The following is a 17,293-nucleotide window of genomic DNA, read 5'->3' on the forward strand; positions in this document are numbered from 1 at the left end:
CTGAATCGGGGATGCATCTATAATTGATTATTTTTGCTGCAGTGTTAACAAATTTGAGCAACTTGGAATTCCTAGATTTAAGCTGGAATAACCTAGATGACTTCCCTGGTAAATGGTTCAGAAATCTCCAAAACTAAAATTTCATTTAGAGTATGTAATATTTGACAATTCTAACCTTTTGAATCAATTTTTTAGATTTGAGAAATATGAGCAAATTGAAGATCTTAAATGTGAGTTGGAACAACTTCTTGGGGAGGATTCCTCCATCAATATTGTCTTTGAGTTCTCTGGAGGCTTTATCCTTGCGTGGAACGAATATCAAAGACTCCATATCAGGTAAATCTCCGTCAAGTCAATGACACTTTCATTGACTTGTCTTTTTGGATAACATGGTTTATGCTACCCTCACAAACAATATAATCTCTCATATATTCTTTATAGGATTTTGTGAATTGACGAAGCTTCAGGATCTAGATCTTAGTGGGAACAAGTTTGAAGGGATCCTTCCTCCATGTCTCAATAATTTGACGTCTCTTAGAATGGTAGACTTCTCTCATAATCAACTGAGTGGAAACATTCCTTCATCTCTTCTATCTAACCTGACATCTTTAGACTACATTTCACTTAGTCGAAACCAGTTTGATCAGAGTTCCCTATCTTTCATGTCATTGGCTAATCATAAAAATCAATTGAAGGTTCTCGGTTTATCAAACTGTAACCTTAACACGTCAACAAGTGACCTTCTAAACTTTCTCCATAACCAGTATGACTTGAGAGAAGTAGACCTCTCCCATAACAAGTGATTGTTGTACTTGGGAAAGAGTTGAGTGTAGTAATTACATGGAAAGTTCCCCACCTGGTTATTTGAAAATAATTCACTGTTAAATGATTTAAATTTAGCAAACAACTCAATTTCTAGGTGATATTCTATTTCCATCTAGTCCTATGGTGAACTTAGCCAGGATTGATATCTCCAAAAATCAAATTCAAGGGAAACTTCCAACAAATATCAGTGACATATTTCCAAGCCTGTCGATTCTAAATTTGTCTAAAAATAGATTAGAAGGTAGAATTCCAAGCTCACTGGGTAACATAGATGGCTTGTGGGTTTTAGATTTGTCGAATAATAACTTCTCAGGAGAAATACCAGAGAGTTTGGCCATGAGTAGTAAGTTAATGGTATTGATATTATCAAATAATAGACTAGATGGTCAAATATCTCCTAATCTTTTTAACAATATTTCGTTGTGGACTCTACGTCTCAATGGTAATCAATTCACTGGAATTATCCCAAATCTTACTCTGCCCGAATTCTCTTCTCTATCGACATTGGACCTAAGCCGAAACCGTATATCGGGTGAAATTCCTACTTGGATAGGTAACTTGACATGGTTAGAGACACTTGCCCTGAGCAATAATTCCTTTGTTGGTCCCATTCCATTAGAGTTCTGCAACTTAGTTAATTTAGTTTTTTTAGACCTTTCTCAAAACAACCTTTCAGGTCCCATACCTTCTTGTCTGAACTTGACATCCTTGGAATATATGCATTTCCAAGTAAATAATCTCACAGGATTAATGCCAGAGGCATTACTCAAAAGCCCAAAATTAAAGACATTAGACCTTAAACATAACAACTTATCTGGTAGCATCCCCTCTTGGCTTGCCTTACTTTCGAATCTGAGAATTATTCTTTTGAAAGGAAATCATTTGAGTGGTTCAATTCCCCATGAATTTTGTCAGCTGAATAAGATACTTATACTGGATCTTTCCCATAACGCGTTTATTGGACCAATACCTCCATGCTTCAGCAACATCACATTTGGAAAGAATGGAACTGTTGAACCTGCATTTGCCGATCGAATACAAATGTCTTATAGCACAGACATATATAGGTACCCGAGTCGTTTTGATGAAGGCACGTACAGTAGAGACGAATACGGAGAACAAGAAGAAGTCGAATTCGTGACAAAAAGTAGGTCTGATTCTTACAGGGGTGACATTCTTAATTACATGGCTGGAATGGACTTGTCATGCAACGAATTCACTGGTGACATACCCCCCGAACTAGGAGCTCTAATTGCAATCCGTGCTTTGAACTTGTCACACAATCAGTTAACAGGATCAATTCCAAAAATCTTGTCAGATCTAAAGAAATTAGAGAGCATGGATCTTTCTCACAACAAATTGAGTGGACAGATTCCATCAGAGCTTATTGGTATAAACACTTTGGCGGTCTTCATTGTGGCCTACAACAATTTATCTGGTCGGGTTCCAGATAAAGCGCAGTTCAACACATTTGATGTATCTAGTTACGAGGGCAACCCGGCTCTTTGTGGACCACCTTTGCAACAGCAATGCAACACCTCAAAAGATCCAGTCATTTTAGTGACACTCAGACAAGCTGGACTCGCAGAGAAGTTTGGGATTGATCCTATCAGCTTCCTTTCAAGTTTTGCAGCTACTTACGTCGTCTACTTGCTGGGATTTGTAATTGTTCTCTATGTCAACCCCAATTGGCGTGGATTGTGGTTCAATTTCATTGATGCATGCTTGAGCTTCATATTTCCATTTTGTTCAAAGTAATCCAATATATTTGAGGCAATTTGACATTCCAAGTACCGGTTGTCACATATATTATTTAATCAGGGGAAATGCAATTTTTCTTATTTTCTTATGGCATAATATTCACGCTGGAGCTTCTTTTAAGATTAAAAACCCTGTAAATGTGCATAGCTTGAATGACCAATGCAGCTTGTTCATTAAACATCACAACCTACATAATTTCACCAAAGAGTGCGGAAGGTTGAATAAGTTGTGGGTGATTACTTCAGCTCATTTTGTTTCTAATTAATGTTGCTACTTCTACTACTATTCATCACACGAAAAAAAAAAGTTTACTTCAGTTCACTTCTACTGCTATAAATGGTTATGGCATGCACCCAGTTCACTTCAAATTTTACAGAGAAACATAACATATGTGTATGTAGTGAAAGCTAATATGCTATCACACCTTCATGCACTAACATCATTTCTTACTTATTTTACATAAATGTGGTGTCTTGTACTCTTGTACTCAATATATACTTGATGGTTCAGATGCGACGAAGCGAAGCCAACCTCTTCTCAAGATCTTCAACATCAGTAGAACCAGACCTGCATGTTCCACAATCAATTAAAATAAAGAATTAAAGAGAATACGATGATTATATAACAACGTCATGATAGTAGGCAACTTTAAGTCAACTAGGGCAGTGCACTTTCCAATTGTTAACAAGTCCCCAATTGGTGTTAAATATATGGCTTGATGAAACTTACCTTGCCGGGACAACATTTTCAACTTTCTTGGATGAGATCCGACCTTTAGGAGCTGAAGATAACTGTTAATTATACCAATGAGTTAGGAATATTAAAATATGGCCAAATCCGGCAAAGGGACATCATCAACAATCGAAAAGACCAACCTGTGAAGCAATATCTACACCAATCTCGTCAGGCACCTACAGACAAAACATGCAAATCCACATAAAGATAACAGTTGTATTCTATTAAATGTAACTGTAGTATATTGAAAAGGCTGATGACTTAGGTATTTGCTAACCTGGTTGGTGAGCTCTTCTGTTTCCTCCTCCGCCTCATCTTTGTCCAAAGTTTCATCAATTGATTCTGATAGCATATCAATCTGCAAAAAAGAATCATAAATAAAGAGCAATGCAATGTTCTTAACAAAACCTGATAACAAGGCAACATTTCTATAGTATCCTCAGTAATCCCAAACTCCTATAAGATTTCTGGATGGCTTGACACCAATAAATCCTACAGTGGTACTATGGAATGGCTTTCTGGACTGTCAACAACAATTAAGATCAGAAAATTATGCCCAAATCTTCATGACAGAGACACACTAAATGCCATAAATTTCTGTGAAGCCCCAAGTGGCTCAGCAAAGCTATGGCGAGATATAAACAACTCAATAAATTAAAAGCTTTTATCTTTTGAATATTGTCAGTGATTTGCCAAGTACTGACTTGTTTTGGAACATTTTATAATATGTAAAACGTCTGTTTCATATAAGGAATACTTGGACAACCACATGATACATGACTTAGAAGCATTTAAATGGTGCATGACAGGAAAGGAGGATCTTACAGTCATGTCCATTTGTGACGACTCCTTCTGAAATTCTTTAATGACTTTTGCTTGCTTCGCAGGTGCCATTTGCTGAAACAAGCCAAAACATAAAATTGATCAATAAGCAACATAAAGACAAACTCAAACAATTGAGAAACTAAGATATGTAGTTCAATTGAGATTTCAATCTCAACTACCACTGCCACTACCCCCAAGAACACATACTTTATTCATGGCTACCATTGCTTTTGTAGCATCTTTCATTCCAGTAGAAATTGCAGTACTAGCATACATTGCCTGCCAGAAACACCAGCATTTAGAGACGTAGAAACCAGCAGAGTTTCATATAGTTTTAAGCCAGTAACAAGGGACCTGAGTGTGAGCTGCTACGCCTCTAATCTGTGCACGGCTCCCTTGCAAATTAGTAATCTACTGACGTAGTCTAACAAGTTGACGAGCCAATATTCTAGTGGCAGCCTGCATTATTCGTAGGACATTCAGTCACCATACAGAACCTAGGGTCCCAAATTAGGTCTCGCATCACAATGAAATTAACACATGCCCAAACTGATCCCGACTTGAACTGATTTAAAACCCACAAATTGCATCTTTCTGAAGAGCATATATAGGGTTAAGAACGTGTAGGCTATTATACGGGATTCAATCCAAAACATAGGATGAGATTTACAGTAGGTTACTCAACAATCAACCAAAAATTGACTCCAAATTAAGGCAGGTTGGACTGAGTCTCAATTTGATAGTAGTATCTGAAACTAACTACAAGTCACATTACTCACTTTCACGTGTGATTCTTCATCTATACTTTGTTTAGAAGTCTCCATCTCCCGGCACTCTAACAAAGAAAATAAAATACAATGTCAATTTCATTTGACAACAATTGTGGCGTTGAACAATGTCATGTTCAACTGTCAAGAATATTACCAACTGTCATCATCATCACAATTCACAAGCCCTAACACTATTTGATTGTTTTGGTTTTGGCCATATCAATCTATTTCTTTCCTTAACTACTAATCTACTTATTACAAGTTAGCTAGAAGGATATCATCACCAGGACTGAAGGATAATCATACCTTTTATGGTTGATTACCAATTGGTATCATGTTGCGTCATATGTTTTTGTGAGACAACAACTGATTCGCACCTTAAGCCCTTTCAGGTGCAAGATTTACATGTCAATGTTACAACCAACCAAAGAAACTTACATGTCAATGTTACAACCAACCAAAGAAACTTACATGTCAATGTTACCTGACAAGCAAGATCGCGTGCACTTTTCCCCAATGAAAATCCAGCCAAATCAACACAACTCATTGGAAAACCCCTTTGAGAACTGACATTCTCAAAACCTTCATCGGATAGTAAGTTGTAACAACAACCAATGCTAATCACTGCTTTAATCTCTTCACAGTCCAAAACTGTCCTGAGTTAATAAGAGAAACCAACATTTTAGACTTCAAAGTGCACTAGTATATATATGTCAAACAAGGGAATAACCAACAAACACTAAAGTAAGAGCATTATATCCTACTTGTACCAAAATCCAATGCGAAGGAAGTACACTGGTTTACTGTTTGGCAGTCATGAACGATTTCAAAGCATATGGTCAGACACTCACACATGTAACAAAACGCACCCACCATTCTATGATTCCTTGGATTCTATAGTTTGGCGTAAAGCAAAATGGTATTGAGGAGTTACCTGAGCATTGTTACCAAAAGTTCTCCACAAGCATGAAGTCCGGCAAGAACTAGTGAAGATTTCAAATTAGGAATATCGCATGAAGGAGGTTGTATCCTCACATCTTGCAGTCCTTCGCTCAAATCCTTTTTAATCTCATCTCGCTGTTTACAAATATCTTCACGTGCTATACTGTTACTTAAAGTTTTCAATGCGTCACTTGAGAGAACTTGGAAAGCAAGTGTCTGGGGTAAATTCAATTCCTAGGTTCTTGTTCTGATAAAGCAAAGCATCAGAAATCACTATATGAAGAATGCATAAAAGGAAGTTTATAAAGCTCATGAAAGGAAACCCAAGGTATACGCCAATACGCGTGGCTCTGCAAGGTCTGCTCATGATGCAGGCCACAGATAAAACAGGGAACATAATGGATAAATGGATAACTGAAGCATAAATTTAACCTAAGCTTGTTTGTTCAGAGACAAGCGAATTCTCTAAAATGGAAATTAAATTATGTCAGCCACTCAGCCGTTATGACTTTTGGACTAAGTCTCTAAGGTTCAGCCCCATCAAAGGAGGATTCCAAATTCCAAAACCGCAAATCCAGAAACACATATAAGGTTGTATTGATTTCCGCATATACTTTGGATTTCCTTAGTAAAAATAACATCTCACTATATTTTATGACATACTGAGATTCATAATTCGTGCTGCTCTCACATGATAATTACTTTGTCTAGCTGCAAATTTTCAAAAGAACTACAACTGCCTCTTAGGCATTCAGTTTCAAAAGTACTTTCTCACTCATCATTTGTTTGCAGTATCAAAACCCTTAGTATAGCTACAGCCGTTCTGTTGCAACAATCCAATAAAGTTAGTACAAAGATTACATTTATAAACAAATTTTTTTCTAAAAGAAGGTAACGTACGGATGAATGAGATGCATTAACATATAAGCCAAATTTGATTTATTGAAAGATTTGATTGCTAAACCTTTGGATTTTCGTGACAATTAACGACAATATGACCCTATTGACATGCTGTCAAAGCTTCAATTCCAAGACCAAGTTTGATGCTTACTATCAAGACACTATTAATTTCTCCATGAATCTCATGCTTGGCAGTAGACTAAAGCATTTTTTTATTTTTATTTATTTATTTATTTATTTTTAGGGTTCGGTATATACTATAGTTATCATGGAACATGAGATGACATGCTGGTAATGAAAAGTGATGTATCGACTAAGTGCAACTCTATTTGGTCGTCATAGAATCAAAACTCTTACTGTGACGTTATGTCAACAAATATTTAAAATCCAATAAAATCTTTCTAACAAATATTTTCTTATTTCCTTACTGATAGCAGCCTATACAGAATATATGACAATTTCACCTGAGAAGTTTCTAAAATTTAAGTGAAACACATAGAAGAGAAAATATAGCAAATGCAAAAAAAAAGCTTTAAATCTCACCCCCAGTCTATAATGGCCTTATGTCTCCATTTCATAACTTCTCTCCCTTTATATTATAGAAATATAAACAGGCCCAAGAGGATAAAAAACTCAATAGAACAGAGGTCATAAAACATCTAAAGAAGGGACTAGCTCACCCTTAAGTGGACCAGTGCCTGAAGATTTAGGAAGCCTGCAACACTCTTACCGAATACGTGCTGGTTCTAATAGATTGGGAAGTAGAGCTGGAATTTCTATCTTCATTGAGTAACTGTATCAACTTAGAAGTCTTAAGTGTATGTGGAAATGTTCCAAGAGGTTCAATAAAGTCCATGGGAATTTTTTTCTCTACAGTTGAAAATATTGACAGAGAAAATAATACAATATTCAAGCAACCTCATAGGTTTGAAATATATATACCTGAATGATAAGACATCAGCGAGCCCGCATGCTTTGCAAATGAATCTACATCATTTCGTAGCAACATTTTAGCACCAATTGGAGTCGATCGACGTCATCTAGCACGAAGCTCCCTACACTCTCGCTCAGCGGCAATTTGCTCATCACTCATTTTTCGTCTACGTTCTCTAATACTGTGAACGCCAACGTTCTTTTTGAATCTCTCGCTGTTTCTCAATCATCATCTGGCGACGTTCTCTATAACGATCTCACTGCCGCTCCAACCGAGTATTAGCTACTTGACCGGCAATCGAATTGGCATCCATTTTAAAATCAAATGGGAGTTGCTACCCAAAAAACTAAATGAGGCGGGAGAGATAAATAAACATTACGCGAACAAAAATACACAATCACCTCAGCAAACCAATAAAACAAAATAATAATATCAAATAAATAAATAAACAAATGTGTGACTCTTTTTTCTTGACAAATAAAAAGTTATACATTAATTATAAACTTGAAGTTTTAATACCTTTAAGTAACTCTGTGTCTTCCATCCAAAAAACTCGAAGTATATTGTATTGCAAGAAAGTATCGGCAACCAAGTCAATTTAAATTTCCCTCGGTTCCTCGAGATTAGAATGGGGGGTTAAGAATGTTTGATTTGGTATTATTATCGCCATCAAAACAAACGGAAGGAGTTAAGGCGAAGTGGAAAACAGATAGATCAAAGTTGGGGGGTCAGGAAAGCAAGGCGGTGAAGCCAGTCAAATCGGGTAATTAGAACAAAAATACGGGGGTAAAAGAGTAAAAAAAAGTGACCAAGAGTCGCACATTTTTTATTATAGATTTACTATTGCGGCACTGTAGGTCTAGTCAGCATTTTTAAATTAGTAAAAGATTTGACATTATTGTATATCAGTTAGATGTGGACATCTGGGATTCTGGAATCTGGATACAGGACATTGATAAGAAATGTTGTTTTGAGTTTTATTAACAATTGATCGGAGTCAAAAACCACTGTCCGTATACTTTTACATCTAATAACAAAATGCATTCAATTGGTAATTCAATTTAGGATTAAGTAATATTACCCCTCACTAGATGAGCCAATTAGAATTTCCTCCTACTAAATGAGAAATTAGGGTCTCCCCCTCCCCCCTTCCCAAAACACATGGTCAAGTTGGTTTGACTGTTAACTTTTAAGTCAAATGGCTGAAAATGACACAATTGCCCCCACCTAGTTAAAATTGAACATTTTTTTTTTTAAATAATGAAAGCATTTGTGTAATTTTCAGTTGCTTGACTTGAAATTTAACGGTCAATCTAAGTTGACCGTGTGTTTAGGGGGGGGGGGGGGATCCTAATTGGTTCATCTAGTGGGGCATGTGGGGGGGTAATACTAGTTAATATACCAGTAATCTGGTATGGGTTTCGTTCTTCTCGCTACCTTGAGATTTGAGAATTTGCAAGCTTTTTCCAAATCAGATTTACGCTTGTGGATTTTACTTAAATATTGACGGCTTTGTTTCGAGGGATTTGTTGTGACTTCAGAAGAGAAATCACTACCTTCACTTTGAGAAGTTTATTAACATCATATTTGGCTTTTCAATATTCACAACACTTTGTTAGTTTATATAAAGAGTAAAACTTTCCAAGAATCGTTCTTGGGGATCAAATACCAAAGAACCGTTACACGTCACCGTTGATTTAGATCCGAAATCCGTGTGTGTGCGCCGAGATCTGTGTGTGTACCGAGATCCGTAACCGAGACAATCCAACAGCAACTTGTAATGGTTGCTGGGATTTGATCCTAGTAACCGGTTACTGTGTAGCCGGACTCTTATATAAATCCCTGGTATACTCCAATATCTTATAAACGTTGAAGTTTTAAGTTTTAACCCTCACCATTACTCTATTTTAGATCAATCTAACCAATAGAAAAACAAACTAAAATTTTCAAATATATATGTAATGCACGTAAATAGGTCTAACATGTAACTCATAATGACTTTTACATTGTCATAGTTCATTCAAGAGGGAATTAGCGATACCACTACACCAAATTGCCTAATTACCCTCCATATTTAAAAACCGTTTTTGCGATACCCCCACATTTGAAGATCATTTGCGATATCCTTTACATTTCCAACTTCCGTTAGTCAACAGTTAGTTGACCAAGTCAAACACTAAAAAATAAAAATAAATAAATAAAAGTCGACCTAATTAAATAGTGGAGGTTACCAAAATACCCCTAGATCCATCTATGCTGCTACCGTCACAGTCGCCCTCCTCTCTCTTTATTTTATTTTATTTATTTATTTATTTATTTTTTATTTTTTAATCGTTCTCCTCTCAAAACCATACTACCAAAATTTAAAACAATTGCCAAATTATTTATAGTGATACTATTAAATTTGCAACAATTGCAACTGATTTAAAGTGAAGTTATTAAATACATGTTATTGTGTGTTCGATTTAAAAATCTTGAAGTTAAATGGTCAGTTTAGTGGAGGGGTACTTTGGTAATCTCCACTATTTAATTAGGTCAATTTTTATTTTAGTTTTTTAGTTTTTTTTTAACGGTTTGACTTGGTCCGCTAACTGTTGACTAACAGAAGTTGAAAATGTGGGGGTATCATAAATGATCTTCAAATGTGAGGGGTATCACAAAAGTGATCTTTAAATGTGTGTGTGTGTGGGGGGGAGGTATCGCTAATTTACCCTTCATTCAAATTCAATTATCAAAACATCATACACATTACTACATTAGAGCATTCCCAAATTCCTAAAAAAAAAAAACATTCCCAATGCAAGCCACTATTATTCACCTCCACGTAGGTAGTATTTTCTCTCTTTTCCACCATTTTGGTGAAAAGCAAGGTGAGACTGCCCAATGCAAATGTGAAAATTAATTTCGGACGGGATGTTGGATTCCGTTTGAATGTAAAAAAAAAAAAACGCGCTGGACGGAATGAAACATCCTGTCTGAAGTTAAAAAAAAAACCGACAAAAAAAGTCGAAAACACACGAGACGGAATTAAACATTCTGTCCGAAAAAAAAACCCAATTATTTAAAAAAAAAACACACACACACGAGACAGAATCCAACATCCCGTTTGAAGTTCACAACTCAGCCACTATCTCGGTTGAAGGTTTTACCCTCGTTTTGACTTAAGAAAATAGTCACATTGATATTCACCTTTGCATTGGCCAAAAGTTTTGGACCATATCCACCTGCATTGGGAATGCTCTTAGTCGTGACATTCTTCCTGTTTCTTTTCTAAAACCAAGTGCATTGTTTTCAGGAAAGGTGTTGTATATATGCAACTCGAATTGTGCTCCTCCTACCAGTCAAAATATTTTGACCCGCTACCAAATTCCTTCACCTTCCAGTTTGACATTTCGACACATAAAATTTCATCTTCTCACTCCCGCGAAATATTGACTCTAATTTATCAATCTCTCAAAACTACTCACGTTTTTCAAATTTTCTTTATCCATGGCCTCAAATGCATCTTCTCCAGTAAGTTTTACATTAATAATTACAATTAAGCAATCATATATTCAAAAAGTTTGTTAATTTGTTATCAATTTGGTATTGGGCAGAGAGGTGGAGATAGTGAGAATAGCTTGGAAAAGATCAAACGACAGCTATCGTCAAATTCCGGAAGGAATTTCTTACAGGGCCCACTTCTAAAACGCTCCGAAACGGTAAAAAATTATCAATTGAACCAATTTGTTTTCTTTAAAGTTATTTACTTATTATTCTCTCGCCCCTTGAACAGCTAAGGAAATGGAACGAGCGGTGGGTGATTTTGGACCCAACCACTGGAAAAATGGAATACAAGTATGCTACTTTATTAATAATTTTGAAGAAGAACTATTGATATGTTCACATTGTGTTACATTTTTTTTTATTCATGGTAATTTTGTACTTAGGACGAGGAGAAATGAGTCAATTGTGAAGGGAACCATTACATTTGATGCAAATAGCACAATCAGCTTATCTCCTGTAAACTTCCAGTAAGTTTGGCATTCTGTCTTTTTGTTTTAAGGACCTGCTTTTATGAATTTTAAAGTGATTTCGTATCTCGGGTCGTTTTACAGTGGACTGCCCAAGTATGATGGTTGCTGTTTCTGTATCCTCATGAATAATTATTTCATTGGCAATATAGAGAAGGATTTTTCTTTTGCAGTTTTCAGTTGGATGTATTACTAAGGATTCTTAACTAACTTACTAGATATTGGAACCCCGCAGAAAAAGGATTATTTCTTATGTGCAGAAACTCCTGGTGCTGCGAAAGCATGGGTATCAACGCTACAGTAAGCTTACTTTTCTTTTTACTTGGCGCTGTATTGCGCTAAATATTGTATTGTCTGTTTTAGGTGGTGAATACATCTCTGACACTTGCACTTGTATTGGTGACTAGAGTTGAATACACTTGTCTGTATCTTTGCTACATATGTTACTTGGAACACACAAGCTACGGAACTATTTACAATTTTATTGTATATAATTTCACTTATGATGTTTATTTGATTGGTTGAACTTTGTCAAAGCATGTATGACACAATGCAATACGTTTCAGATCAAAGATTAAATTGTTCGTTACTTCAACTTTACTGGACACCCCCTCCCCCTGCGCACACACACACCACCCCTTTTTTTTCTTTTTCAATTTCACCTAACATGTTCTTATTTGCTACTGTTTGTGAAACCTCCAAACAGGGCAACACAATTAGTGCTAAAGGCTCATAAAGAAGCTGTAGATTCATTAAGTGGGAATGGTTCTGCAAAACTGGGAACTGTTGCCGCGGTGGTTGCGGCTGCCAATTCGATGGCGTTGGAATCAACTAAAGAAATTGAAGCAGCAATGAAGATATCTATGAGAACTGCTCTAGGAATGGTGATGTCTGAGTTAGTAATGCACACTGCCAGTACATACGAATATCAATGGTGCATACCAACGAAGCTTAACTACATACTGCCAATGTACTATAATTAAGTGTATCTTGTAGAAGGAAATGAATTGGAATTTGGAAGAGAGACTCTCGGGCTAATAGAAAAAGCCTAGTCCTAGGAAAACGTCTGAGATTACTATGAAATTAGCAAATAAGTAAAATTAGTCAATTAAAGTTTAATGTGGTCCACAATCGGTCTCCAATACCAATCGAAACTTCCATCTGGTTCTGCCAGAAGCTGCATCACTCTTTTTAATTCTCCATCAGATATAGCTACAGTTAATCCTTCATGCTTGGCTACACTCACTGCTAATTCAACTGCCAAAAGTTTTGCTTCCATCTTTTTTATTGGCTTCTCCACCTGAGCTGCTGCAGTTGCAATGTTGCCTTGAGAGGCCCTTGTCACAACAGAGACCTGTTTTTTTGTGGTTTTTATGAAGTACTCTGTAGAAATGTGATAGATTACGGTGCAACATCTCTTGTTAGGTCTCACAACTACTTAGTTTAACGACTAAAACCAGTATTGAGATCATCGCATATAAATCTGGTACATAAAAAGCAACGCTAGAAGGGATTTGGCTGTACTCATATTGAGACAAATGAATGAGACGCAGGTTGGAGCAAGAGAAGAGGCGGATATCTACAAATAGCATCTTTCAAAAACACAGCCTAACTGTTTAACTGAACCCTCTCATAAAAATGCCACTCATTGGACCTTTAATACAGACAACGGTCAAAAGACTTTTCCCCACTGAGCTCATTTTCTGGAATACATTCCGCAAACATCTATCACTTGCAAGATAATGAAAATACCACCAAGAAAAAAAAAAAAAATAGCAGGTCACAAAATTGGAGAAATAGGTATGTCATAACCATTACAAGGCATCTAACAAAATGCAGGTCACAAAATTTGAAGCAAACACCTAGCGCCCTGCATTTCTCAGCCACATCTCCCTTGTAAAAGTAAAGCCAAATCCTTTACAGAACTACAGAATTATCTGATCAATTGTACAATGACGATTATAAGATACCTCATAAGATATTTTCACAACTGCTGACATATACCACAATGGGTAGTGTTATTTAATGTTTGTATTTTAAACATGATAAATGTAGTCTGTATAACTTGATCCACAATTCCACATAACATAATTCACATGAAAGTATCAGTGCCACCACAGATAAACTGAACCATGTAAACACATTCACAACTTAAATTCAAGAGTACACAAAATTAGCAATTAAATCAGAAGCAGAATGTTGAAAATATCCATAGAATGATTCTGTATCATCCATAATATTCACTACGCAAAAGAAAAACAAAACCATTGTCTAAACATTAAGTTGCTGAAATCTCATAGGAAATTAAATGATAAAAAAAAAAAAATTCTCTGCTTATGCAGCACCAGCACTGCCCTTGCCCTTTTTCCTCTGGAGCTTTTTCATGTAGAACTCAAGCTCCTTTCCCTCCAAGATGTATCTACACAAAAGAAAATTATTAAGATATTAATCTATTTAAACAAGAGAGAAAAGCAATTAATACAATAAAACACATGAAAGCTAGTACGTTGTGCTACTCACCCATCAGTTCTGCCACACTGACCAGGGCGGGAAGAGATACAGGCCAGCAGCCTGCCACCACCAAACTGCTCTTCGATGTGAGAATCCAGTTTCTGCTCTTCCTTGCGCTTCTCCAGTTTCCTAAGCACATGCTGACTCTTCTTAACTTCTTCTACAGCAGCCTCACCATACCATGATTATACTAAAATTGTATCTGAAAGAGGAACATTCATGAATCAATCATAACCAACATGTACGAAGTGTGAAGGTTCGAATACCAGTAATATAAATGTAAAATCATTCCTAATTTAAGGTCACAATTAGAGAGCTCAAATATGAAGACATCGACACCAACAAATCTTGCAATTTGAAAATATTTTATAAAATCAGACAAAAAAATCGACAACTCCTCAAACACTCATCATTCTCTCTACTGGTTATTTGCCCCAAAAGATTCTGAGAAAAACTAGATTGCATGCACAAGTTGACAAAAGATCAGACATTGCTAAATTTCAAACAGATGTACTGCAAAGATTCGACAGCTACATTTCAAGACTAGAAAATACAAGACATTCCTAAACTATAATACAGCTGTTCTACGAACCATACAAATAGATGTTCTAGCATGAAATCAATCTCCCTAGGTAAAACGTTATCACTCGACACCCACAAGCCAAGAAGAACAGAAAACAGTTACTACAAATACAAATAATCTTCCAAGTATTAAGGGTGTAGTCATCCAGTATAAATAGTCATCAGCAGAAATCCACAACATCATAATAACTAGGATAAAAACTATACCTCAGCACCTTCCTTCTTGGCAGCGGATTTCTTCTTCCTGCCAATTTCTACCCCATAGTGCTGAAGATACCACTGCCTAAATGGTGCAGCGTCTACTTGAATGATGGCGCTCTTCACCAAAGTCTGAGTCCTGACAAGCTCATTGTTAGAGGCATTGTAAACCACATCAAGAAGACGGGTCTTCCTAGTGACAGCCTCACTGCCCCATGAGAAGTTTCCAGTGTCCAATCTGAGAGCCCTCATCTTAACATTGCCTCCCCTGACACGAATTCTTCTCACAGTTTTGTTGCTGGAGAGCTTAGTGTTAGCAGGCTGGCGACCGAGCTCATACCTTGACAGAAAAATGAAACAGTTAAATAAATAAAGTGAAGTAGAAATACAAGATTCGTCTATCTGAGCAATATACCACAGTTCATTCATAGAGCTATTAATTAGCTTCGTATCTGTGTCACTGGTGATAATAACTGCCTCATTCCTATAGAGATTCTGGTCTACAAATCAAATAAACATTGAGGCATTTGTTCATTCAGAACATAATAATAGACCGTGTAAACCAATAACTTTAGGGTTTCATCCATTTTACAAATACAACCCTGCTAAACATGTTCGTCAGTTACTAACATGGTTTCTAATAACCGCAAAACGTAGTTTCATTGATAAAATGAAATAAACAATGTATAAAAATCAATACTTTATCCCGAGTAATTCAGTCAGTTCACCACTGTAGAATTGTAGTGAATTAAAACCTAGTTGTCTTCAAGCCCTGTTAGTTTTCTGAGGAGCCTTAGAATATGTGTAGGATCAGCTCATATTTTAACACGAGCTGAGTTTGAACACACCTGAGGCAAGATTGAATAGCTGGACTCTTTTACCAGTTCTATTTGGGACTCATCATATAACTGTTTAATTGCTCGTTTATAGCCTTCGTTACTTACTGGTTTAGACATCCAGTCTTACAAATGTGAGACGCTCTGGTGTCCGAATCGTTCGAATATTTTAACATAACCTTCAGTGGTCATTTGTGTTATATTTTCCATGGCGACTGTAGATAAATATGTTTGAGAACAACTTTTTATCATGCAAACAAACATATATATATCTGGTACTGGTCTGTGATATTCCTTGCCTATGGAAGAAAATTGTTGATTTTGAAATGGATTTGAAGTTTCTACCTAAGTAAAGATGTGCATTGTTCTTTTGTTTCATTGTGAAAATACAGTGGAAGGTTGATCTTTTGTTGCTTGCTAGTCTTTGTTGTGCATATCGCATTATGAATTTTGTTGATCTTTTGTTGCTTGCAAGCTGAAGTTAAAGGACTACAAACAGGCAGAGAAGCTTTGCACAAAGGTAACTGCGGACCAACTTATACCTACAACTCAAATCGCATCAAAGCAAGGGGCCTGAGGATTAATGTTCCATTAATAATATTGTAGGTACTAGAACTTGAGAGTACGAATGTCAAGGCACTCTATAGACGAGCCCAAGCTTACATCCAGCTGGCTGATTTGGACCTTGCTGAGATTGATATTAAGAAGGTGTCGGAAATTGATCCCAACAACAGGTATGTATTATGCCTTTTTCATTGTACCGGCTAATTCGTTGATGTCCATTGTCTATTGACTGAATGTATGTTGGGGTGGAATCTTTGTTGAAACAGGGACGTAAAGCTTGAGTATAAAGTCTTGAAGGAAAAAAATGAAGGAGTACAATAAGGACGCTCAGTTTTATGGCAACATATTTGCCAAGATGAGCAAATTAGAAACACTTGATACTAATGTAAGTTGCAGACCTTCAATGAAAAATTGTGAGGGCTACTTTTCTTTGGTTTAAGTTGATTGTTCTATTGATGAATATTATCTATCCGCAGAAAGCAGCATCATAGGCAGCAGAGCTCAAGCATTGACAGTGAGGTGTGATGGACAACTGTGTTCAGTTCATTGGATGCCTTCTGTTTGACGTCTTAGTAGTTAGAGTCGCAATATTTCTTAATCTTTGCAGTTGGTAGGGTTACGGTCTGGAGTTTAGAGTCTTTGTAAAACTCTTCTGATTATTGATAAAAGGATATTTATGTCACATATTTCTGATTATTGATGAAAAGGATATTTTCTCATTACGTATTTCTGATTATTCATGAATGGGTAATTCATATTTTCTTTCGCTTTACTTGCTCCCCTCTGCTCAAGGGGCGGAGTCTTGAAATTTAGTGTCTTCTGCTTGGTTTTTCCCTTTGAAACCAGATGTCATTTGTTAGGGTCTTATGTACTGCAATGCAATCCAATGCTCAGATG

The 17,293-nt window shown here is 36.4% G+C and overlaps 5 protein-coding genes and 1 long non-coding RNA gene across 9 annotated transcripts in view; 4 read left to right on the forward strand and 2 right to left on the reverse strand.

Moving 5' to 3' along the window:
- Positions 1–17,293, forward strand: part of LOC147519142 (uncharacterized) — a 101,502-nt gene that overhangs the window by 607 nt on the left and 83,602 nt on the right.
- On the forward strand, positions 936–2,674 carry LOC147519143 (uncharacterized). Its single transcript, XM_086590816.1, has one exon. The coding sequence runs from the start codon at positions 946–948 to the stop codon at positions 2,581–2,583; it is 1,638 nt and encodes a 545-aa protein (XP_086446942.1). The 5' UTR covers positions 936–945; the 3' UTR covers positions 2,584–2,674.
- Positions 2,894–6,105, reverse strand: LOC147519144 (vacuolar protein sorting-associated protein 2 homolog 2-like). 3 transcript variants are annotated; one of them, XM_086590829.1, is made up of 10 exons: positions 5,851–6,105; positions 5,681–5,719; positions 5,401–5,572; positions 4,926–4,979; positions 4,354–4,425; positions 4,147–4,218; positions 3,599–3,679; positions 3,462–3,497; positions 3,316–3,377; positions 2,894–3,153 (listed from the first exon to the last, which is right to left on the reverse strand). In XM_086590829.1, the coding sequence occupies exons 1-10, from the start codon at positions 5,856–5,858 to the stop codon at positions 3,093–3,095; spliced, it is 657 nt and encodes a 218-aa protein (XP_086446955.1). In that variant the 5' UTR covers positions 5,859–6,105; the 3' UTR covers positions 2,894–3,092. The 3 variants fall into 3 exon arrangements, with proteins under 3 accessions (XP_086446955.1, XP_086446956.1, XP_086446957.1); XM_086590830.1 differs by lacking the exon at positions 5,681–5,719; XM_086590831.1 differs by lacking the exon at positions 4,354–4,425.
- LOC147519145 (uncharacterized) lies at positions 11,050–12,824 on the forward strand. The gene is made up of 7 exons (XM_086590828.1): positions 11,050–11,205; positions 11,289–11,393; positions 11,468–11,529; positions 11,622–11,705; positions 11,790–11,821; positions 11,924–12,005; positions 12,412–12,824. Exons 1-7 carry the CDS (start codon positions 11,182–11,184, stop codon positions 12,686–12,688), a joined length of 666 nt encoding a protein of 221 aa, XP_086446954.1. The 5' UTR covers positions 11,050–11,181; the 3' UTR covers positions 12,689–12,824.
- Positions 13,829–16,024, reverse strand: LOC147519146 (small ribosomal subunit protein eS8-like). The gene is made up of 5 exons (XM_086595019.1): positions 16,012–16,024; positions 15,412–15,496; positions 15,006–15,336; positions 14,226–14,401; positions 13,829–14,124 (listed from the first exon to the last, which is right to left on the reverse strand). The coding sequence occupies exons 1-5, from the start codon at positions 16,022–16,024 to the stop codon at positions 14,040–14,042; spliced, it is 690 nt and encodes a 229-aa protein (XP_086451145.1). The 3' UTR covers positions 13,829–14,039.
- LOC147519147 (uncharacterized) lies at positions 16,203–17,118 on the forward strand. Of its 2 annotated transcripts, XR_015212055.1 has the most exons (4): positions 16,203–16,352; positions 16,439–16,566; positions 16,663–16,781; positions 16,873–17,118. It is a non-coding gene; the product is annotated as an uncharacterized LOC147519147 (long non-coding RNA). The 2 variants fall into 2 exon arrangements; XR_015212054.1 differs by having other exon boundaries at positions 16,294–16,566.

This window comes from Coptis chinensis, chromosome 2 (genome assembly GCF_015680905.1).
Source record: "Coptis chinensis isolate HL-2020 chromosome 2, ASM1568090v1, whole genome shotgun sequence".
NCBI lineage: Eukaryota > Viridiplantae > Streptophyta > Magnoliopsida > Ranunculales > Ranunculaceae > Coptis > Coptis chinensis.

Excerpts from the sequence above, each read along its gene's own strand:
- LOC147519143 (XM_086590816.1), top strand. The coding sequence starts at position 946 with ATGGTGAACTTAGCCAGGATTGATATCTCCAAAAATCAAATTCAAGGG.
- LOC147519144 (XM_086590829.1), bottom strand. Across the intron at positions 4,219-4,353 it reads CAATGGTAGCCATGAATAAA|CAAATGGCACCTGCGAAGCA; the intron begins GTATGTGTTCTT and ends GGCTTGTTTCAG. Across the intron at positions 3,378-3,461 it reads GTGTAGATATTGCTTCACAG|TTATCTTCAGCTCCTAAAGG; the intron begins GTTGGTCTTTTC and ends TATAATTAACAG.
- LOC147519145 (XM_086590828.1), top strand. The coding sequence starts at position 11,182 with ATGGCCTCAAATGCATCTTCTCCA. Across the intron at positions 11,706-11,789 it reads TTATCTCCTGTAAACTTCCA|TGGACTGCCCAAGTATGATG; the intron begins GTAAGTTTGGCA and ends GTCGTTTTACAG. Across the intron at positions 11,822-11,923 it reads GTATGATGGTTGCTGTTTCT|ATATTGGAACCCCGCAGAAA; the intron begins GTATCCTCATGA and ends CTAACTTACTAG.
- LOC147519146 (XM_086595019.1), bottom strand. Across the intron at positions 14,402-15,005 it reads CCAAGAAGGAAGGTGCTGAG|TCATGGTATGGTGAGGCTGC; the intron begins GTATAGTTTTTA and ends ATTTTAGTATAA. Across the intron at positions 14,125-14,225 it reads CAGTGTGGCAGAACTGATGG|ATACATCTTGGAGGGAAAGG; the intron begins GTGAGTAGCACA and ends TCTTTTGTGTAG.